The sequence below is a fragment of the Lagenorhynchus albirostris genome, chromosome 4 (genome assembly GCF_949774975.1).
Source record: "Lagenorhynchus albirostris chromosome 4, mLagAlb1.1, whole genome shotgun sequence".
NCBI lineage: Eukaryota > Metazoa > Chordata > Mammalia > Artiodactyla > Delphinidae > Lagenorhynchus > Lagenorhynchus albirostris.
The window spans coordinates 97,122,003-97,145,219 of NC_083098.1; the positions used below are offsets into that span (position 1 = coordinate 97,122,003).

The 23,217-nt window shown below is 47.0% G+C and overlaps 1 protein-coding gene across 1 annotated transcript in view; it reads left to right on the forward strand.

Moving 5' to 3' along the window:
• Nucleotides 1–658: 658 nt before the first annotated feature.
• The window catches only part of CCDC149 (coiled-coil domain containing 149), a 95,886-nt gene continuing 73,327 nt past the window's right edge, over nucleotides 659–23,217 (forward strand). Inside the window, 1 exon segment of the mRNA XM_060148416.1 lies at nucleotides 659–859. Coding sequence (XP_060004399.1) covers nucleotides 812–859 — 48 coding nt within the window. The 5' untranslated portion in view covers nucleotides 659–811.

The window sequence follows — 23,217 nt, forward strand, 5'->3', positions numbered from 1 at the left end:
GACTCGTGTGAAGAGTCCCCTGTCCTCTGTAATGTAATTCCCTTTTAGCCCTTCCTCTTAGGAGAAAGTCTCAGTTTGATGCTAATATGTCTTCAACACCTCTCTTGACCCATGTTAAGCATCACACTCAGAGCTTTCGGTCCTATTTAGAATTCATTATCGTTTTATTTTCAATGTTTTTATTTATGACAGCTGATAATTTAAGAAATAGAAATAAACATTAGTAGCTTAAAAAAACATGTTAAATATGTAAGAACATGTGGTTCATTCATCCATAGGTTCAGCAAATGTTTGTAGGGCACCTACTGTGTGCCAGGCCCTGTACCCAACATTCATCAGAGAGGGAAGCAACCCTCTGCCCAGGTGGGGCTTACATTCTAATGGTGAGAGCCGTGATAGTGGTCAAGGAATGGCTGGATTTGGGGATTTACTTCTAGTGGGGGACGCCGAGCCGCCTCCCGCCGGGAGAGCAGTAATCCTGTGTCAGCAGCTCGGCCGCCACGAGCGCGGGGTCCGGGGGCTGCGCGGGGCCCGGGGGCTTCGTGGCGCGGTCCTAGGCCCGCTTGGCGGCGGCTGTGGCCCGGCACCGACCGCGGCTCCTCCTCCCCTTCCTCCCGCGGAGGCTGACGTTGAGTCAACAGCGCGGGCGGCCGCAGGAGGCGGCGGCGCGGCGGCTCGGAGGCGCCGGGCCCTCTCGGGGCCGCGCGGGGCCCGGGTGGAGGAGGCGACGGCGGCGGCGCGGCGGGAGGAGGAGGGCGCAGAGGAGGAGGGTGGCGTCCATGAGGCCGGCCCGTGCCTGGAGGAGGAGGCCATGAACGGCGACCGGACCGAGAGCGACTGGCAGGGGCTGGTGAGCGAGGTGAGGCCGAGGCGCCGGCCGGGCGGGATGGGCCGGGCCGAGCGGTCCCCAGCCCCGAGCCCGCGCCCCCCGGGTGGCCGAGCCGGGCGGGGACTCGCGGGGGACGCGCACCCCGCGGCCTCGGCTGGCTGCTCTCACGCGCCCCGCCAGGTGCGCCGTTCCTCCCGCCCTTTGCGGTCTGCCTGGGCGCCACTTTCTTCCAGGCCAGCTGGTGCCAGCCTTTGGGGAGGGGCCTTCCCTCCGGGCAGGGCTGGGCACTGGATTGGCAAGAGGAGCGCGGGGATCCGGGAGTGGGAGCCAAGCCCCACCTGCCTTCTCGGTTGCCGCTGTTTTGGAGCCAAGCGATTGGACGCCCAGTGCTGAAGCGGAAAGGTGGTGCCAGGGGGAAATCCGGGTTCTGGGGCCACGGCCGGGCCAGGTGGAATCACCTGCAGCGGAGCTTTGTGGGGGAGGGGAGTTCCATAGGGTCCTCCGTAGCCTTCGTTCATTCAGTTATTCAATTAAGTCAACACGTTTACCGTGGGCCTTCTGTGTGTAAGGTGGCGCGCCGTTTATCAAAGGAGTAAAACACTGGTGCAGAAGCCATTCGATTTGTGGAAGCAGAGAATACCGTGCCTTCCCCCCCACCCCCGCCCCCCGGCCCAGCGATTTTGTCAGAAACACCCCTGGGGTCGGCTTTTGGACTCCTATGCTCTTCCCTCTTCAGCCCACCCTAAGAATGGTTTGGCCTGGGAGGGGCTGCCTGACTTCTCCAGGTGAGAGAGAGTGCTGGTGTCTCCCTCTCACAGGTAAATTGTTCGTCCTGACTTACCACCATTTGTGATGGCGTTAGCCACTTACCCAGCTGTGCCGACCACGCCCCGGAAATTCTCCATTCTCTCCCTCCTGAGAACCATCCCCGTCCCCAAGGCCAGCTTGGGCCTCCGTTTTCTTACTTCTATACGCACAATGCAGGGTGTAATGGTTTGCTGGCTTCCTTCCCACGTTGGGTGCTGGAAGGGAAACGTTGTACCGTCTTTCTCCTTTCACCATTTCCTGGGCCTCCAGGTCAGTCTGATAACAGTACTTAATGTCCAGTGTATGCAAATTGTTGTATTTCTGAAGAGGAATGGACTGTCATAGCTTCTCCCCAAGTTCAGTTTGTTCCCTCTTGATCTGTATGTAATAACTGGACAGTATTATGATATGTTGTCATGCAGCCTGTCCCCATCTCCTCTGTCAGGCTTTATGTTAAGGGACAGATCCTCTGGGGATCTTTTCTCTTGGCTCGTCAAGAATCATACCCAGTGGTCAAGGAGGCTGGAGGTGGTTCTTCATGGAAGTCCAGTGCTGGGCTCTGAAATAGCAGAATGTTCACTACTCCAGCAAATACTTGTCGAATGCCTGTTAGGAGTCAGGTACATTGCTCGGTATTTGGGATACAATGGCCAGGAAGACAGATGACCCCTTCTGCTCTCAAAGAACTCCTGAAGCATATGGTATAGTGTGGAAGGAGAGTCACACCATAAACACTAAGAGAATCCTAAAGGGTGGACTGGGAAGGATGGGAAACCAAAGAAGGAAGTTCTTATTGGCATGGCTGTCCCTGGACTGAGGGTGCCTCTGTCTTGCCCTGACCACACAGTATTGCAGTCTAATGGTCTCCCCACTAGGCTGTGTATTTTATTTGGCTTTGTCCCAGGTGCCCACACGCTGAGCTCCATACACAGCAGGTGCTCAAAAAATGCTTGTAGAGTAAGTCAAGATCCGGATATGGGTCTTTCCGTAGTTGTCCTGCCTATCCCAGCTCTGTATCTCCAGAGTAATGCTGTCTTGCCTTCAGACATTCATTAAAGCTTAGGACGCAGAGGGCACACAGCTCGGGGCTGTGGGATGTGAAAATGAATGCAAGGCGCTTCCCACCTTCATAAGAGCTAACGGCCATTCCTCAAGTCCATCCTTCATATTTAACATTTACACAGCCTCATACTCACAATGGTGTAAGGTAGGAATTATTTCTTATCTTACGGATAAGGAAACTGTGGCCCAAACATGCTAAGGAACTCGCTCAGAGCCTCACATCTGGAGGGGGCAGAAGTTGAACCCTGGTGCCTGACTCCAGAGCTTGGCATCATTAGGCCACACTTTGTATCTTTTTTTTTTTGGTACGCGGGCCTCTCACTGTTGTGGCCTCTCCCGTTGTGGAGCACAGGCTCCGGACGCGCAGGCTCAGCGGCCATGGCTCACGGGCCCAGCCGCTCTGCAGCATGTGGGATCTTCCCGGACCGGGGCACGAACCCGTGTCCCCTGCATCGGCAGGCGGACTCTCAACCACTGTGCCACCAGGGAAGCCCCACACTTTGTATCTTAATCACCAGTTCATCTGTGTGTATCTTCCCCTAGACAGCAGATTCTCAAAGGAGGGGTCTATGTCTTATTCATCTTTGAATCCTCAGCAACTGGATCATTGTTTGCATTGGACGATTTACAGATCATCAGAGTCATTTTGAGAGCAAAGAGTAAAAAGAGTCACTTGGCATTTGGGGGAAAAATACAAGTTTCTGGGTCTCTCCTCAAATCCACAGTAGTGCACTGAATTGTTCTTCCCCCCATGGATACCTCTAAGTCCTAACGTCCCAGTAGCTATAATAAGCCCTTATTTGGAAACAGGGTCTTTGCAGATATAATCAAGCTAAGGAACTCAAAATGAGATCATCCTGGATTTAGGATGGGCCCTAAATCTAATGATTAGTGTTCTTATGAGAAAGTAGAGACAGATTTGAGACACAGAGATACAAGGGAGAAGCCTGTGGGGAAGCAGAGACACACAGAGAGGAAGTCCATGTGAAGAGGCAGAAACTGGAGATGGGCAGCGACAGCCAAGGGATGCCAAGGGCTGCCAGCAGCCACCAGAAGCTGGGAGAGGCTTGGAATAGATTCTCCCTCAGAGCCTCCGGAAGGAACCAGTCCTGCTGACACCTTGATTTTGGACTTCTGGCCTCCACAACTGTGAGAGAATACATTTCTGTGTTACAAGCCGCCCAGTTTGTAGTGATTTGCTGTGGCAACCACAGGAAACGAATTCCCTTACTTCATGAAAGTGCCTGGGGGTGTAGCCCCAAATCTGCTTTTGTTGCAAAGGGAGCTCACCAGGGGATTCCCCTGCACCCTCAAGTTCAGTTGCCTGGGCTTCCGTGGGCGTGGAGAAATCGTGTTGGCCCTAGGCAAGTGGGATTCAAGGAAGAGAATGGTCCGTGGCTAGTGGCGTTTGAAAGTGACTTTGGAAGCCAGTGGAAGGAACTGGGGAAGGCATCACCACACATGTGACCTGGGTCAAATGGGCTCCAGTCTGTTTCTACAGAAGTCCCCGGTTCTACCTCCCACCCTGGGTCCACACTCCATGGCCCTTCCTGCCCAGAGCCCTGTGCTCTCTTTCAATCAGTTTGCTTCCTCGGCTTGCCTCTAGGAAGCAGTTTTCATTTAAATGATCCTATAGAGATCAGTTTTATTTTCACATTTTTAGCATAACAAGCTGAAATTACAGCCTTCTCTCAGGTCGTGAAGTAAACACGGCCATGCGTGTAAAAGGGGTGTGGCTTCTGTTCTATTCTGGAAATTAAATGTCTGGGGAGGGGGAAGCATTCCTCTCATCACCACCTGAGGTGATCTTTCAAATCAGGGGGAAATCTTGAAATGCAGTCGTGCAGACAATCCGTAACTTTATTTCTAAGGTAAAAATCCTGGTCATCTCTCAGCCTACTGCCCTGTGATAAACCATGACTAATTCAGTTTCACTATTTGAATTTTGGTGAATTAATTAGATAGCAATCAGTCCTGTATTCCGTGAGCATGCTGTGTGCAGTGAGTGACCAGGAGGCAGATATAGAAGATGGTTAAGCCTGGGCCTCTGCCCGAAGTAGAGCCGCTGACATCTGGGGAGGGAAGCTGAACAGGCTTGCAGTCTGAGCCTGTGGATAAGGGCGCAGCTTTGGGTCTTGTTTGTTGACTGAGAACTGAGAGTAAGTCTTGGCTGTACTTCTTTCTCGGTGCAAAACCCAACCCAAGCGGGTTCAGCTCAAAGGGAATTTATCAGCTGATATTGTGGGTTGAATTGTGTCCCCGAAAAGATATATTCAAGTCCTAACGTCCTCCCCCCAATACCTGTGAATATGACCCTATTTGGAAACAGAATCTTGCTGATGTTCTCAAGATGAGGTCATTTGAGTGGGTTCCTAATCCAATGACCAGTGTCCTTATAAGAAGAGGGAAATTTGGCTGCACAAAGGGAAGACGATGTGAAGACACAGGGGAAGGAAGGCCGGGTGATGACAGAGGCAGAGATTGGAGTTATGCTACCACAAGCCAAGGCAAGCCAAAGATTGCTGGCAGCTACCAGAAGCTAGGAGGAGGCAAGGAAGGGTCTTCCCCTAGAGTCTTATTAGGGATCCTGGCCCTATCGACACTTTGATTTTGAGCCTCTGACCTCCAGGACTATCAGAAATTAATGTCTATTGTTTCAAGCCACCCAGCTTATGCAGTTTGTTACAGCAGCCTCCAGCAAACTAACACAGCTGCCGTGACTAATCATTCCAAGATAGGGGTGGTGTGGGGCACAGCTGGATTCAGTGCTCAAACAGATGCTTTCTCTCCATCTTAGGCTCTGCTTGGGGCCTGACTTCAGTCTCAGCCTCCAACCCACTCAAGCTCAAGTCCAGAGGGGAAGACAGAAACTCTTTTGCAGGAGACCCCATAGAACCCCAGGAATCACTCCCTTTGCACCCACTTAGATCCCCCACCTGCCCTGAAGGAAGTTACTCAGGAGCACGGCGACCTGTCTCAGGCCTGCAGTTGTGCACGGGGCCCTGCCCAGGCCACATGGACTGAGAGTGGGTCAGGGGGGTGGGAACAATTGCCAGAAGAAGGGGAATGGGTGTTGAGAGAATCACCGTGCCATGCAGCTCCTCCGAGCCTCATTTTTCTCATCTTTAAACAGGATCGTAAAGCACCTACTCGTAGGTGCTCTAATTTGAGGATCCAGTGAAATCACGCTCGTTCGTGTTTTGCTGTCTTCCTGGCAAGCAGTAAACGTTCAGCAAACGTTAGTACAGTGAGGGTGGAGCTCAGGGCACAAACTCAGGTGTTCACAAACTGAAAACTTTATTTTGCTCTAACACCTTAATTATGATTACAAACTCCCATTGTAAGGCGGTGGGGGGGACGTAATCTGGATTGGAATCACACCTCTGCCTGAACTTGTATTTGAGTTCGAGGGATGGTAAGCAGTACTCAGCCACTGGCAGGGGTGATGGGGTAGGGGGCACACAACTGGTCTGGGCTATTTTTGTTTAGCCACACTCTCCTCATTTCAGTCTAGCATCTGGTCATTGGTCACTGTCAGTCACTGTTGTGTCTGCCCTTGTTCCCCTCTTCTGGCCCTTTGGTGTCTGTACCAGACCCATGCTACTTTGGGTGAATGAAGAACAAGGTGACCGACTGCTACTTCACTACTCTGGGCATGGGGGGCTTTGCTCCCTTGCCCAAGGTGGGGGAATTCAGTCCTGTTCTGCTGTCTCTGAATCACTCCTGAGCTGAGGGAAACTTTGAGAAACCATGGTGCAATTTTCCGCATAGACACACCACACCACACGAGGCTGGGTCCGGGGAATTGGGGATTATTTTTTACTTCCTAAGAAAGAAGGGTATATTTTTTAGGGTAAAGTCTAAGCCATTTAACAAAGATACCTACTCCCAAAATATAGTGGTTTCAGTGAGGTAGATATTTAGGTCTCTTTCGTGTCATAGTGTGGTTGTCCAGTCTGGGAGAGCAGCCCTGCTCCATGAGTCATTTAAGAACCCAGGTTTCTCCCATCTTGTTTCTCTACTGTTTCTTAGGGGATGGTCCTCAACTGTATAGTTAAAGCTAGGTTGTTGCCGTGTTTTGTCCCAGTCCATGGAAAGGGGAAGGAGAGAAAGGGGAAGTCCAGGGCAAAGGGCTTTTCTTTAATTAGGGATGACTAGAGAGCTATACGTATCACTTCTCGCATCCCATTTGTCTGAGTGTAGTCACATGGCCACATGTAGCTGCAAGGGAGGCTAGGAAATGTCATCTTAAGCTGGGTATGCCCAACTTAAATTTGGGAGGGTTCTATTAAAAAGTTAGAAAGGTATACAGGACAGGAAAAGCACAAACTTATAAAGGGAAAAAAAGGATAAATTGGACTTTATCAAAATAAAAAATGTCTGCTCTTTGAAATACTCTGTTAAAAAAAAAAGAAAAGACAAGCCACAGATGAGAAATTTTGTGCAGAACACATATCTTATATCCAGAATATACAAAGAACTCTCATAACACAATAGTAAGAAAACAATCTAATTTTAAAAATGGGCAAAAGAGTTAAATAGACACTGCACTAAAGAAGAGATTCAGATGGTAAATAAGCACATGAACAGATACGCAGCATCGTCAGCCATAAGGAAAATGTAAGTTAAAGCCACAATAAGATGCCACAACGAATCTGTTAGAATGGAAGAATAGACACAGAAAGAAAAAATGGGAAAACCAAGTGCTGATAAGGATGCAGAGTGACTGGAAGTCTCCCACGTTGCTAGAGGAATAAAAAATGGTACAACCACTTTTGAAAACAGTTTTACAAGTTCTCATAAAGTCAAACCTACACTAATCCCAACAGCCCAGCAATCCTACTCATAGGTGTTGACCCAAGAGAAATGAAGACACGTGTCCACACAAAATCCTGTATGTGAATGTTTATAGCAGTTTTATTTATAATTGCTGAAAACTGGAAACACAACAGTGTCCACTAACTGGCACGTGGATAATTGCTACATCCACATCATAGAATCCTGCTTAGCATTAAGACGGAACAGACTACTGATGCATGCAGAAACATGTCAAGTGAAAGAAGGCAGAGACTCAAATGCACTGACTGTAAGATTCCACTTATATGAAATTCTTGAAAAGGCACAACGGAAAGGACAGAAAAACCAATCAGTGGTTGCCAGAGCCTGGAGTGAGTGAACAGATTGACTGCAGGGGAACACGAGGGAGCTTTTTAGAGTGATGGACATAGTCTATGCCTTGATTGAGTTGATGGCTACATGATTGTATAAGTTTGTTAAAATCCATAGATCTGTACACCTCAAAAGGGTGATTTTTTTTCTCTACGTAAATTATACCTCAGTAAACTTAAGTCTTTAAAAAGGGGCGGAATGGATATTGAAGACAGTCATCACTATAGAGAGCTTTACTCTTTACCTCTCTGATTCCCCAACTCATCAGGTTTCCATCAAAACTAGCCACGGCCGCTACATCTCAGTCCCACTGGCCTTACTCCACTCTCCTGACACCAGGCTGATAAGTGTTCATTCTTAGACATTCAATGGTAACCAGGCTCTCTTTCCTTGCACCCTGTCTGCCTTTTCCTCAAGTTTGGAGATCTTTTCTAGTCTTTTGGAGCGTCATGGGGGAGGGAGTTATGGGGAGACGCTTCTTTGCTCTGGTATCTTCTGGTGAAGGACAAGGCCTTCAAAACTGAAAAGCCAGTCACTTTGCTACCAGTGTTCCGCTGAGCACTCTCTTCCTTGGAGAAGGCAAAATGTCTGGCTTTTAAAAGGGAGAGAGAGGGGCTTCCCTGGTGGAGCAGTGGTTAAGAATCCACCCGCCAATGCAGGGGACACAGGTTCGAGCCCTGGTCCGGGAAGATCCCACATGCCGTGGAGCAACTAAGCCTGTGCACCACAACTACTGAGCCTGTGCTCTAGAGCCCGCGAGCCACAACTGCTGAGTCTGTGTGCCACAACTACTGAAGCCTGTGTGCCTAGAGCCCGTGCTCTGCAACAAGAGAAGCCACTGCAATGAGAAGTCTGCACACCGCAATGAAGGGTAGCCCCCACTCTCTGCAACTAGAGAAAGCCTGCGCGCAGCAACGAAGGTCCAATGCAGCCAAAAATAAAATAAATAAATTTATTTTAAAAATAAATAAATAAAAAATAAAAGGGAGAGGGATATGTGGAGAGTAACAGTGTAGGAGTTATAGGAATTTGAGGCAAGGTAAATAGAGTACCATTTAATATTTCAAAGCATTATTCACATTCATAATATTAAATGAAAAAAACAGTGCAAAATAATGAACAATATATCTTAGACACATATATAGGCAGTTGGTGAAGCTGAAGAAGTGGGGAAAAGCTTCTTAGAAGAAGTAGAACTGGGTCCCTCCGCTTTGGCTGAAGAGAGCATGGTGGTGGTGACAGGAAGCAGGCCTGAGCACTGGACTGGTGGTTGGCCTTTGAGGAAATGCTCCAGATAAAGCCTGAAACTAGTGGGTTGAGGTATAGCAGAAATGGAGGTTGGATAGCCAGGGTAGACCAGATGGTGAACAACTTCAAAAGCAAGACAGAAGGGTGTACTCTAATGTAGCTGGTAACAGCCTCTGAAAGTTTTTTTAGCTAGAGTGTAAGTTGATGAAAGTACTTGGGAAAGATTCATTTCCACTGAACTCAGTAATCACCGAGCCTTTGTCATTCACAAGGCACTGTGCCAGGCAGCGGGAATATAAAGACAAATTTGGTAGCTCTCCCAGGAGTCAGGGAAAGACAAGTGAAGATGAGCTACCAGAAATCTAGTCTCTTCTCTGTCACCATCAATATTCCCAATTACCTCTATTGCACCTAGGTCATACCACTTATCATATGGTTCTTTGATAAACCCTTGACTTGTCTCTCTCTCCACTGGGCCCAAAAGATCTTGAACTCCTTGAGGGTAGGGACCACATGTTATTAATTTGTGACCTTAACACTTCACACTGTACCTTGCCCTTTGTAGGTACTCAGTGAGTGCAGAATATGTGAATGCTTGAATATTTGAATAAATGAAGTGATAAGGAGTTATGGCATCAGTGGAGAGAGAGAAAAAGGGATGGCTATGAGACACATTTTAAAGGAAGACCCATACAGGATTTCATAGCCAATTGGATCGGGAAGATGCAATAGCATGAGTCCAAGATGACCCTCGAAATGTGGCTGGAGAGTGGTGGTGATGGGTCTGATAGAGGGTTGGGGGTGACTGAGTCTGGTGAGAAGAGGACAAGTTCTGCTTAGAGCTCCACATTGTTCAGAGTTTCCTAGGAGCGCTTGAACTCTTGCGAGGCAAGCTTAGTGCTTCCTGGGAACATTTTTGATGAGCAGCTATCCTCATAGTGGCAGGCTAATTTTAGAGTAAGTTTATTAAAATTAGCATGTGGGGGAAAGTGAGCACAACTGCTATTTTTAAGTAATGGGATTCATGTTCTCTCCTGTGCAGGGAAATTCGCATATGTGCTTCTAAAATTGACAATTGCTACTCTTATCATGTTAAAAAAATTAATTTAGTGACTTTCACATTGAATAAAATACATTGGCTGAAGATAAGAAGAGGACTTTGGCTAGTCCCTGAATGAAAATGACCAGAGTGAGCAACGTTTCTTACCCACCGCCTGGTTTTCCACCAATAAAACCATAGCGGGGCTTTGGGTGCCTCCTGGCAGAGGACGTTGCTTAGTTGAGAGTCTGCATCTCTTTCTGGTCCTTCAGGTAAAAGGGCACCGGTGGTAGGGGACACCTGGTCCCCAAGGAACACAAACCTTTGGCAGATTTTTTATTTTGAAGTCTTCTCATTTTCATTTCACTTCTTCTAGGCTACTCTGTTTCCATTACCTTATGGTATTTTTATCGTAATGAACATCTTACGTTTGTTCAAAATATATCTTCTTCAAGCCAATATACCTTCTATACGACTAGTCTATTAAACTACCTTAAAAAAGATACTTCACCAGGACCTCTTACTCAGAAGCCTTCAGTGGCTCCCCATTACTGGGTATTCAAGGCCTGCCCCAAGCTGGCCTATCTTTCTAGCCTTACGCCTCGTTTTCCCTCATAAATTGGTTGTTCCAGCCAAACTGATCTGTTCCGCATTCTGGCTTCTACTTTATTATCCTGACCTCATCTGGGTGGGCCTTCCACTTCTTCCCTGACCACAGCCTTTACCAGTCCTTCCAGATGGAATAGACACCAACATCCTTCATAAAATCATCCATGACCACCCAAGCTTGAAGTGAGCTCTTCATCCTGTTGCCTTATGTAGTGTAGCTTACAAACCACTCATGTAGAATTTCCATGCTCCCTGAGAAAGGAAAGGACCTTCTCTTTGTGTGGATCTTACCTCCTACACAAATTAGTGAGCTCTTAAGGGGAGGGACCATGACCACCTGTGTTGGGGTAGGAGACAGGAGTTCTAGAATGATGAGGCTTCGCGCTATGACTCAAGAGGTGCAGGACCTGAGTGAGGATACTGAGAGAACATCCCCCAAATGACCTAGTTCTGGCCCATTTGCAGGGCCTCGACTTTGACTTCACATTCTCATTTATGGGAAGAGAATCTTGGACGTGCCTGCCCACCTATAGTTTATTAGCGACAGACACACAGGTGGGGGGTCAGTGATGTCAGGATGGATCCATCACTGTGATAGGTTGGTCGGTTGGCGTAAAAGAAGAATGAGGCACAGCCCGGAGGTATTTCAGTGGGACAGGTGGATAGCAAAGAAGAAGGTCAACTGTGTTGTGTTGTGTTGTGTGCATAGCCTTGTGCTTTGCAAGGAAGTTCATTTGGGTTGGGGGATTGAGGAAGGTTCTTGATGATGGTAGCACTTGGGCCAGGAAGGTTAGGCAGGATTTCTGCAAGTGGAAATGTAAAGGAAAGGTGTTCTAGGCAGAAGGAATGGAGATAGCAAAAGTGCAGAGAAGGCAAAACACAGGGCTTGTTTGGGAAATCCCAGATGTGTTTCTGTGATTGGAGACACACAGTGGGGCATCAGCTGATGATTGTTAGGCTGACCTTGAATGCCCGGTTAGCTGTCTAGAGAGTGCTGGGGTCCTGAGTGGTCTTCATTCTAGAGGCAACTCAAAGGGCATGACTGTACGCTTTGAACAGGGAGAAGTTGCCTGGGGATGAGGGCTGAGCAGGACCCAGGAGGCCCCCTGTACCTGCACCTGTCCCTCTGTGCCCTTGTCCTCCTCCACTCTCAACCCGCCTGAGCCTGCCTTCCACCCCACGTTTACTCCTGAAAATGCTCTTGCCAAGGCCACCCAAGACCAGCCTCCTACTTGCCACATACGGCAGTCTTTCTTCAGTCCTCTACCTACTTGACACCTGGCTGTGCAGCCTCTGACGCTCCGCTGTTCTCCCCCTACACGCTGGGCTTTGCATCCCTCCACAGGGCTACTGGATGTGTTCCCCAGGCACCTTGCACTTGGCGTGCCCTGAACTGAATTTACCCTCCCTCTGTCTTCAGCCCTTCCCATCTCTCTTCCCTTCTTCTATCCCATAGTGAATGACATCACTGTGGAATCTGCCTTGATTCTTCTTCCCAACTTACCCCACACCCATCTAATTATCTACAAAGACCCATATTTTCTGCTTTGGTACAAGTCCTTAATAAGGGCTCTGTGTCACCTTTCCTACTATCCCACCATGGCCCAGGTTCTCATCCACTCTTCCCAGAATATCTGCATAAAGACCCTCTAAGATCTTCTTTATTCCCTGCAGTTACTTGAATCGTCATTCCAAGGGCTGAAATGATTTACCACTCCTTTGCCTAAAGCCCTCGATGGCTTTCCAGGGCCCGCAGAGTGAAAGCCATTCCTCAGGTGGCCTCCAAGGGCCTGCTCTCTCCTCATCTTCAGTAACTCCTCTGTACCCCTTATGCTACCGCCTCCCTCACGCTCTATAGAATTCCTGTTACCAGATCATTCCGTACCCTGAGACATCTCTAAGCCTTTGCTTATGTCCAAAGATGATCTCCCACTCACACTTTACAGCCCAGCTCAGATGTCATAGCCTCCCCTTGGGTTTCCTACCTCTTGTGGGTCTCAAGAGATCGGGAAGTGGATGGTATATTTCAGTTGGGAAGCCCGTGTGGGGCCTTGTGAGCAGGTATGGCAACTGGGGTTCCTGAGGATGGGGGACCTTCAGAGGGATGGGAGGTCACCAATGTCTAGCACAGTGCCTGGCACATGATCCTTGGCAGGCACTTGTGGAAGAAAGGAAGGGAAGGAGGGGAGGAATGAAGAGAAGGAAACAAGGAAGGAAAAACGGTTCACCTTGTCATTTTCAACATTCTCTTTAAACCAGCCCTACTCACCTGCCAGTGTGCCCCACTTCCAACGTCTCCCCGGGCTGACCATGGCTGTGAAGGAGCACGAGTGTCCACATGGCCTGGCAGATGCCTGGTGTCCTGGGCAGCTTCCGGGTGTCCCGGGCAGCTTCCTTTCTCAGGCAGCAGTGGGTTATGTAAGTCATCAAGCTCCACCACTACATAGCTACACGGCCTTGGGCAAATCACCTTACTTGTCCAGACCTCAGTTTCTCTGGACTTTGTACAATGAAGAAAACAATACCTGCCTTGTGTCTCTCATCTAAGATGAGGATAAAGTGAGATGATGTACGTGAAAGTGTGTTTTAAAGTTCCCCACCTTCTACAGCTGAGGGGGTGGTCCTGTCCTTGCCTAGGCTTTAGGAAGAGGCTTCCCAGGGCTTCAGGGATGGTTCAGCCGAGGGAGGTGATGTGTCAGCTGCCGCTGTCAACATGATGCCATTGAAAATTCATATTGATGAAGTGCAGATTGACGTACCTGCTTGCTCTGCCGTCTGTAGACCCCACGACCAAGGAGATATCGGAGGTGGCAGCGATGGGACTCCCTTTTATTTAAGCCAGTTCCCATTTGCTTTTTAATTTGCTCCAGACTGGTGAATGCTGTCAGGGTCAATCTGTAACCTTTTCTGCTTTCCCAACAGTCTCCAGCTTTGCCAGACCTTCTAATGTGTTTGCAGACTGCTCGATCAATTCCTGGGCAACTTCCATCCCATGGCCTCTTCTGCGCTCACCTTGTTCACCTTGTGACTTTGCACCCTTCTCACTCTCCCTCAGTCCAGTCTCCTGCTGACCACTTTACCTTCCTCATTTGTTGGGGTTTTGAATAAGCCTCGTATTCAGCTGATTTCGGTGCCCGAGACCCAGCACTTGCTCACAAAGAAGCAGCAGTCAGCTCCCCACCCTGGATTCTTGCAGGTGCCTCCTCATCAGCCTCCCTGCCTCCTGCATTTCTTTCTGCCTTTCCTTCCAGTCCATCCCTGCCTGGTCAAGGGTCTGGAAGCAGGACCGTGATCCTGACCTTCCTCGCTCAAAGCCCTCCACGGCCCTATTGGCTCTGCCTTTGGCTCGGACTCCACTGTCATTTAAGGCCTTTCTTACTTTCATCCAAACCAAACATTCCAGCCTTATTTTGCGTTTCTCCTTTTCACATGTCCCGTATTCCTGGCAAACAGAACCACTTTGGGGGTCTTTGCTGGAAGCCTGTGTTTCCATGCACCTGGCCTTTGCTCAGGCTGTGCCCTCTGCCAGGAACTCTTGTTCTCTCACTTCTCCTCACCCTTCTTTCAAGGTTTCGTCATGACCACCTTGACCCCCAACGGAAAGGTCTCTTGCCTTTTGCAATCCCAAGCGTCTAGACACACCTCTGTGACCAGTGTCTGCCGGGTTGCCTCACATTGGAATTATTTATGTATGTCTTGCCTCCAGCCTGGAGTTACTCAACGCAGGATGGGTACATTCATTTTTTTAATTTCCCACTGTGCCCAGAACAATGTGCTGCATGTAATGAACAAACGTAAAAGAGATGAAAACCCCACTGGATTCTCAGCTAATACTTGAATTGAAAAACTGCTGAATTAAAACAAGGACATCTTTTTTTTTTTTTTTTGGTCAGAACAATATTCTTATCTCTTTTTCTCCCCCAAGTCCCCTTATCTCCATTTGATCTTACAGGCCTTCTGACTCTCAAAATATAGATTGTGATCTTTTAAAGGTAATTAAGTCAAATCTCCTTTTAATAAGCTCTAAGGGATTTATGAATTTACTAGAAGTCAAGTCCCTCCCACTCTCTCTCCCACCTTCCCTTCTTTTCCTTCCATTCTTTCAAACTGGAATTTTATTCTATCAGATATATTGCTTGAAAAGAGTCAGGCAGAAGCTGCGGGTGGGAAATCATTTGGTTATAAAGAGCTACTTTCTGTATTGGACTCTGACCTGTACTATAGTGTGTCTGAACAGATGCCAGCCTTTAACTCTGCTCTGGACTAGAATTTAAGTTTGTTCCAAGGTTATTTGCCACCCACGGTTGACTCTCATGCAAAGAAAGTGTGCGATTATTTTTTTTTTTTGGTCCCTATGGCCATCTTCTCATCATGAGCTGTAACAAATAAAAATAATTCCTTACACTTGCCTTCCCTCCACTGATATTTAAGAGGATTAACTATGTCCCAGGCACTCTGCTAAAAGTTGGGGTACAAAATGCAACACGATGTTGTCACCCTCCTCTGTATTCCTTAATCAATGTCTTATAACTACTTTACCAGTTAGCATGAGCAGGGGGTAGGGTCTTTATAGATGAAGAGATGGAAATTCAGAGTGTTTATGAAATATTCAGAAATTCAGAGTCCTTTTTTATGGTCACTCAAAAAGAAGCAAGTGTGTGGAGTTAGGCTTTTAAACTTGAAGGTTAGAAGGTTTTCCCTCTGGGAGCCTTGGGTTCAGACCCTCTGTACACTCACGTCAGCTGACCTAGCTCTAAACCTAAAAACCTGAGCTGAAAAAGAGGCTTTTTGGGTCTGGTTCCAGACTCCTGCCATGACTTCAATTTCAGTTGGAAGTTGAGCAAAAGTGGTGTCAGGAGACCTGCAGTCGTAACCACATCCCGAAGGACGGGCAGGACACCACCTCTGTGCTGTGGGTGGAAGGCAGGTGTGCCAGGTGACCCAGCCCTGTCCAAGCACTGGCTCTGTGGAAGTGAGGGACTCCAGCCTTCCACCCCCGCCTGTTCACCCCCATCACAGAGTGTCATCATCGCAGCAGCGAGTCCCTGCCCTTGATGGCCTGAATCTGTGAACGAGGAAAGGTTGGGGAAGAAAACTGAGTGGCTGAAGGTATTATTGATGCCTAGAGATGATAAAACCTTGAGTCGTGGTGGATGTAACTTTAAATATCCAAGTAATCTCGAGTTCACTGCACCCCTCCACGCCAGATTTGGAAAATATAGATATGTGATATGGGGGCTCACCATTTGTCAGGGATCCAGGCACCTTCTGTCTCTCTACTCTATCACTCCATTCCAAGAGTGAGTACTGCCTATGTTTTCTTCTAGAAGCGTTGTGGTTTCAGGTCTTATACTTAAGTCTTTAATCCATTGTGAATTTATTTTGCATATGGTGAGAGGAAGTAGTCCAGTTTGATTCTTTTGCATGTAGTTGTCCAGTTTCCCCAACACCATTTATTGAACAGGCTGTCTTTTCTCCATTGTAAATTCTTGCCTCCTTTATTATAGATTAACTGCCCATATAAGTGTGGGTTCATTTCTGAGCTGTCTGTTCTGTTCCATTGACCTATGTGTCTGTTTTTGTGCCAGTACCATATAGTTTTGATGATGTAGCTTTGTACTATAGTTTGAAATCACCTTTGTTCTTTCTCAAGATTGTTTTGGCTATTCAGGGTCTTTTGTGTTTCCATACAAATTTTAGAACTGTCCTAGTTCTGTGAAAAATGCCATTAGTATTTTGGTAGGGCTTACATTGAATCTGTAGATTGCTTTGGGTAGTATAGTCATTTTAACAGTGTTAATTCTTCCAATCCATGAACATAGTCTATCTTTCCATCCATTTGTGTTGTCTTCAATTTCTTTCATCAGTGTCTTACAGGTTTCCAAGTACAGGTTTTTTTTAACCTCCTTATTTAGATTTATTCCCAGCTATTTTATTAGTTTTGATGAGATTGCAAATGGGATTGCTTTATTAATTTCCTTCTGAAATTTCCTCAATATCAGTTGTTTGGCATATCAGTATATTATTTAGGATTAATTTTAATGTAATAGAAATAACAGTGGTTTAAATAAGATAGAATTATCTGTATTTCTCACTCACATTGTTGAAGGTCAGAGGGAACAAAAAATGCCCACTGAATTGAGAAGGCATCTGGAGACCGAAAAAAAAAAAAAAATGAGGCAAACAGCTCCATACAGTCAATGGATCAGGTTATTATAGGGTAATTTACTCACAGGGTGGGATGAGTTAGGGGAAAATGATCTGGAAGCATTCACAGCTGCACCTGCACTGCGTAGGGGCCATGGGGACAGTTTTATAGTTAAAGGGGTATTGGGTTAGGTGCTGGGAAACAGAACGTGCATTTCTAAGTCAAGATTCATGAATGAGTAACTAACTAGTCTCGTGGGCACAAGGAATACGTCAGTGAAGGTTTTCATCATTGTTTGGGGACTAACAGAGCATAGAGGCCACCTGGTCCTAATGATTATTAAACAATATCTATTAACTATCAATACAAAGCCCTTGATGACAAAGAAGTGACTTACTGCACAGTACAGTCCTGGGTAGGGTCAGCAAAAGGACAGGAGAAACTTTAAGGGCCCAAGATTGCCTCAGTTATGCTAACAGCCATACACACACATGTACAATAAATTTGGAGGTAGACAGTTTGGGCTGATATGGCAGCTCACTGTTTGTCAGGGATCCAGGCACCTTCCATTTCTCTGCTCTACTGCTCCATTCCAAGAGTGAGGTTTTCTATCTTGTGGACCATATATTTCAGGATGAGGAAGACATGCAAGAGTGTACCTCTCGCCTTAAGGCAGCAGTCCCCAACGTTTTTGGCACCAGGGACTGGTTTCGTGCAAGACAGTTTTTCCACGGACAGGGTTGGGGGGAGGATGGGTAGCAGCAGACGAAGCTTCGCTTGCTCGCCCACCACTCACCTCCTGCTCTGCAGTCCGGTTCCTAACAGGTGCGGACCGGTACAGGGGTTGGGGACCCCTCGCTTAAGGAAACTTCCCAGAAGTCCCAAAGGACACTTCTGCTTCCATCTTACTGACCAGCACTTTATGTGTATATAGGGGATCATAGTAGTACCTACCTTGTAGGGTCTCATGGTGAGGACGAATGAGCTAATGTGTGTAAAGTGCCTGGTGCACCGTCACTGATAGAGGAGGGTCTGCCCTCTGTGTTTGACTGACGCTTCCATGGTCATATCTGGGTCTCAAGATCAGGGTCTTCCTCAGCATATCCGCTGTCCTCCATATACTTTTAGGTCTCTCTGCCTCTGAAATGTCATCGCCTTTTGGAGCGGTCAGCCCGATCATATATTTAGCAATTAGCAATTTGTTGCTGCTGTCTGTGGTGATGCTGTGATTATCACTGAATTTTCTTTAGTGAAAGAGAAATGCCCAAACCTGGATATTACCTGCATCGTGATGTCTGTGCGTCCTTCTCCAAGGAATATTTTGAGTGTCAGGTCTTAATTCTGTACTAGGAGAAGAGTAATCACTTTATTGTCATTTAAATGCTATCCTGAGGAACGATGATGACAGAGGTAGTGGTGTTGGTGGACCAACTGACTGTCAAGGAAAGCAAGTACAATTATACCCAATACTGCCTTGTGGTCCATTGGTGATTTGTAGCTAGTGAGGATTTTGCCATCTTCCCTGAAAGCCATAATTAACTCAGGTCGCCCACGGGAGCCTTTCACTAACATAATCAACTCATTTGCACAGTTATCAGCCAGAGAAACAGACCTGGACAGAGTCCCCGCCTTAAGAAGCATTTACAATTTAGTCTGGTCTCTGAGATCTCTGGTGATTTGAACCACCAGGATTGCACACCCATCCGTGTTCCAGAGTGAAGCTCCACCTCACTTTTTGCTGTGGGGCTGAGTTCTGAGCTGACAGTTCTTGGGGAGGAAAATTTCTCACTAATCAGTACTGCCTGGAGTTGGTGGAAAGGAAGTAAGAACAACAAAGATGAAGTTACTTTGAAGGAGCAAATTAACGGCTTTCAGAAAAATGTGAGCAAGGTGTAGAGAGGGGAGAAAACAGCTCCGAGACACATGCTTCAGCTGGGGGCACCTTCATCCTGTAGGCGGAAATTTGGGCCCAAGTGGCCCTTCAGCAATGACTCCACGGTTCTCATCCAGAAAGAACTGCTGTGGGAGCTTAATGAACACGACTGGTTGAAATCCTGGCAGATGGTGGTAAGAGCTCTATTTACTTGGATAATTAAAATGGTGACGGATTTGCATGGCTGATTTCAAGATCTCTAGTTTGCAGATGACTGCCTTCTGGGGCAGACGGGGATGGAACACCTCCTTGCTTTAGAGCATCTGCACCTGACTCAAGTATCAGAGAGAAGGGAGCCAGGGAATAGTCCCACAGAACGCACCATCTTGAGTTGACTCTTCATCTTGAGTACTCTGGCCCTCTTATGGAACTATTCATCCCAGCAGGGAGCTAATATTTTTCAGAGAGGCAAGGTCTGCTGACAAACTTAGGAGTGGAGATTGTTTTCTTTCTTTGAATAGGGCAGACACAGTTCTCTTGATTCTTTTGATACTGTGATAATAAGATTGATGCCTTTAGACTTTATTGAGTGCTTTTTTTTCTTTTTAACATGCATTGCCTTATAAAATCCTTAGACACTTCTGTAAGAGAGGCAGTGCAGTGCAACAGAAAGGACATGGGGCAGACTTGTGTTCAAATCCCACCTTTGTCACTTACAGGCTGCACACCTTTTTTTTAACCTCTTAGAGCCTCAGATGCTGTATGTGTAAAAGGGGGTAATGACATCTACCTTTTGGAGTTGTGATAAGGATTAATGATTTATATATGTGAAATGATGAATCATCTTTGGGCACTGAGTAGCTTCCATAAATGATGGTGGTTATTGATATCATCATTTATAAAAGAGGAAACTGAAGCGCAGAGTGGGTGCGGGGCTTCCCATGGCCCAGTGGTAGGTGATGGCAGTGAAACCCACATTTCAGTTCTAAATCCCACGTGCCACGTTGTTTCTATTAATGGCTCCTTTGTCTCTGTATCTCCCGAATTCCCTCTTGTTAAAGGATGGTCCAGGAATCAATTCTTGTTCTGCAAATGCCGCCAGTTAGTCCTCTCAGCACCTCATATATAAAGTGAAGACATGGCCACAGGTCCCTCTGCTCCTGGTGTTTCGGGGCAGAGCTGAGAGGTTAAGAGCTGATAGATATACAAGGCGGCGCCTTATTGGGGAATGTTAGGGTTTTTTATGATTTCTTTTTTGAGACAAGGGGAAGTGGAGCCACAGCATTTTTACAGTTTTGACAGGCAGTTTGACCGAAGTGTCGTCCATGCTTTGCTGGCTTTTTGCTGCCACCCAGCCCACAGGGGGAGCCCTCTGCAACTGAATCGAATTATTATCATATAATGACGTAACCAGCGAATCTATCATTACATTCCATATGTGACTGTTATATGTTATAATGGGTCATTGCATATGTGGGAGTTGGTGACGTGGGCTGTCACCTTCATGCAGCATATCCCAGGCTCTTGGTAACCTGGATGGAAAAGGGAGAGCCTCAGATGCACAGGTAGTTTTTGTGCTCCATCCTGAACACCCAGTCTCTGAAACGAACCAGAGTTGCACGCTCCACCCTCAGCATCTCGGCCCAAGGCAAGGTCGGATCAGCCTAGCACAGGGGAGAGAGCAAATTCACTCCAGGCAAGGGATGATTTTTAAAAACATATGCTCTCTTCAGCAAATGGGAAGGGGTTTCCTAGCCCACGTACAGCCAACTATAAGGAAACCCAATCTTCTTCCCTTGCTTTTTTCTCATCTTTATCGGCCTGAAAAGAATAAGAATACACTCTTTGGAGAGTGAGAAGATGGTAGAGGGAGGAAAGGAGAAATAACAGGAGTGAAAGGATTGAAATAGATATTCAGGCAAACCTTCTTACTCAAAACTGCAGTTAACCAAGACTGTCAGTGAATTTCACATACCCCCCAGCTACAGTGGTTCACATTATAAACTCTTCCAATTACCTGAAATCTCACTTAACTTAAATTTCAGCACATCCCCTGGGGCATTCAAATAATCAAAGTTTGCCTGTGGAAAGTAATACCAGAGAGGGGAAACTGCCATGGTGACTCTGAGAAAGGTAAATCATAAAAAAGAAAAAAGAAAAAAGGTCTACTTAGAGAAGAGCATTAGAATCATTAGGTTACAAACTTGAAATTGCTGAAATGTTATCTAAAAATCACAGAAGCGAATGCAGGTTTAGAAGAAGGCTGTGGACTACTCAGGGAGCTGTACAATTGGAGACAGGAGATAGGCATGGACAGGAAAGACTCACACGAAGGCACCAGCGGGTTAGCGGTGCGTGGCTGGGATCGCCGCAGCTGGAGGACTTCAGCCAAGTGGACATCAGCGTATGGTAGGCCCCAAATGACATGTACGCTGTAGATGCCCAAACTTGGTCTGGTGGAGTTATAAGTATACACACGTGTATCTGCAGGTCACAGTCCTATATTCTATCTAGAGCAGTGATTCTGCAAGACTTCAAACAATAAAGGTGGTGAATGGAGTATATGCCCAGATGATGTAGGGAAGTGCTCATCTGAAGTGATAAAAATGAGGTTAAATACAAACACCATTTTGCTAATTCTATAGGAGCTATCCTGTGCCCTCTCCATACACATCGAGTTTATATAAAACTGGACGTTTTTCCCGCAAACATGGTGCTAAAATGGAATTTAGAGATTTAAGCTCAATAAAAATTGACGGCTATCTTGCTAAAAATATATATTATAAATATCTATAAATAAATTTATAGATAATATGTATCTAAATATTTTTCAGCTTCATGGAAACTGAAATTCATTTATTTCTCAGGTATTATGTGGGTATTCACTCTGGGTCAGGAGCTGTGCTTGGCTTTGGAGATGCAAAGGTGAATGAGTTGGACTCTGGCTGCAAAGAGACCTCAGTCTGTGGGGAGGCAGGTGGGTGGGCAGGTGACAGTGATGCAGCGTGTGACACTCTAATCAAGGTGTACCCAGAATGCCGTGTGGCCGCCAGCTCTTACTGTGCCTGGGGATGGCAGAGGGCTTCCCAGTCAGGGGCTTGTGAGCTGGGTCCAGGAGCTGACAAGAAAAGAGAGAGGTTAGGGAGAGCGAGTTTGGGGTAGCAGTAAGTGGGCCTTGATAGAACCATAGTGGGCGGGAAAAGTCAGGGAATTGGATTTCAGCCAGACATTGAAGGGCTTTTGTTTGCCACTCTCCTTAATGGAGATTTTTTTTTTTTTTTTTTCCCCAGTACGCGGGCCTCTCACTGTTGTGGCCTCTCCCGTTGCGGAGCACAGGCTCCGGACGCACAGGCTCAGCGGCCATGGCTCACGGGCCCAGCCGCTCCGCGGCATGTGGGATCCTCCCGGACCGGGGCACGAACCCGTGTCCTCAATGGAGATATTTTTAAAGAAGAGTGGCAGGTCCCAGTTATGGTTTTCAAAGGGACTGGTACCTGGACTAGACAGGTAGGCAGACAAATGATGGTCCCAGCTAGTGATCACTGAGCAGCACAGAGTAGGGGTTCCAGGAACGGAGGGAGTAGCTTTTTGAGGTTGGAGCAGGTCTGTTGATTGTTGAATACTGTTTACCTAGCGCTACTTAGTGGATGGGGGAGGAGGTATCCCTGAATGGGGGAGAGAGGGTAGGGTAGGAAGAGGAAAGTAACAGTAGAAAGCAGAGGGGGACCAGGGGAGGAAATACCTCTTAGACTAAGAGTGAGTGTGCTGTTGAGAAGTTTCTAAATTATTCCTGAACATGAACCCTTCAGCCACATGTGTTTATCGTCACGCGGAGAAGCCTTTCTGGATTAGCAAGCCATGTTCTTGCAGCAGTTAATGAGAGCTAGCCTGATCCCATCAGTAAAAGCCGCCAAGGACCATGAGTCATTGTTCGACAGAGAGGGTCACTTGGCGGAGAGGTCCCCTCCCTGACGCCCAGGCTACCTTCATCTCTCTCAGCCGTTATCTGGTTGTAAAGCCATCCAAATAGTAATGTAGTATGTCAGATAGTCCTTTAATTATTATGATCTTCCTTGTAGCAATTATGACTTGCTTTATTGCAGATAACAGTAAATGGGTAGATAAAAGCCACTCAGTGGTGAAAACAGTGGGTTTGGGTTCTTGAGAAGCACAAGGCTACCTTCAGGTGTCTGCACGTGGGCATGAATTAACATCGACAAATGAGCTATAAGCTCTGCTTTGAAAATATAATTGAAATGCAATTCAAAAGAGATCTGTTTTTGAGAGGATCATGAAAACATTTCATGATATCTAGTATACATGCCAAAAACTGGGCATTATTTTACCAAGTTTATTCCATTCACGTTTCACTGATTACCCATTGTACTTGGTGGTGTCTTCTTTTTTTTCCTTTCTCCGATTGGTAGGTTTAT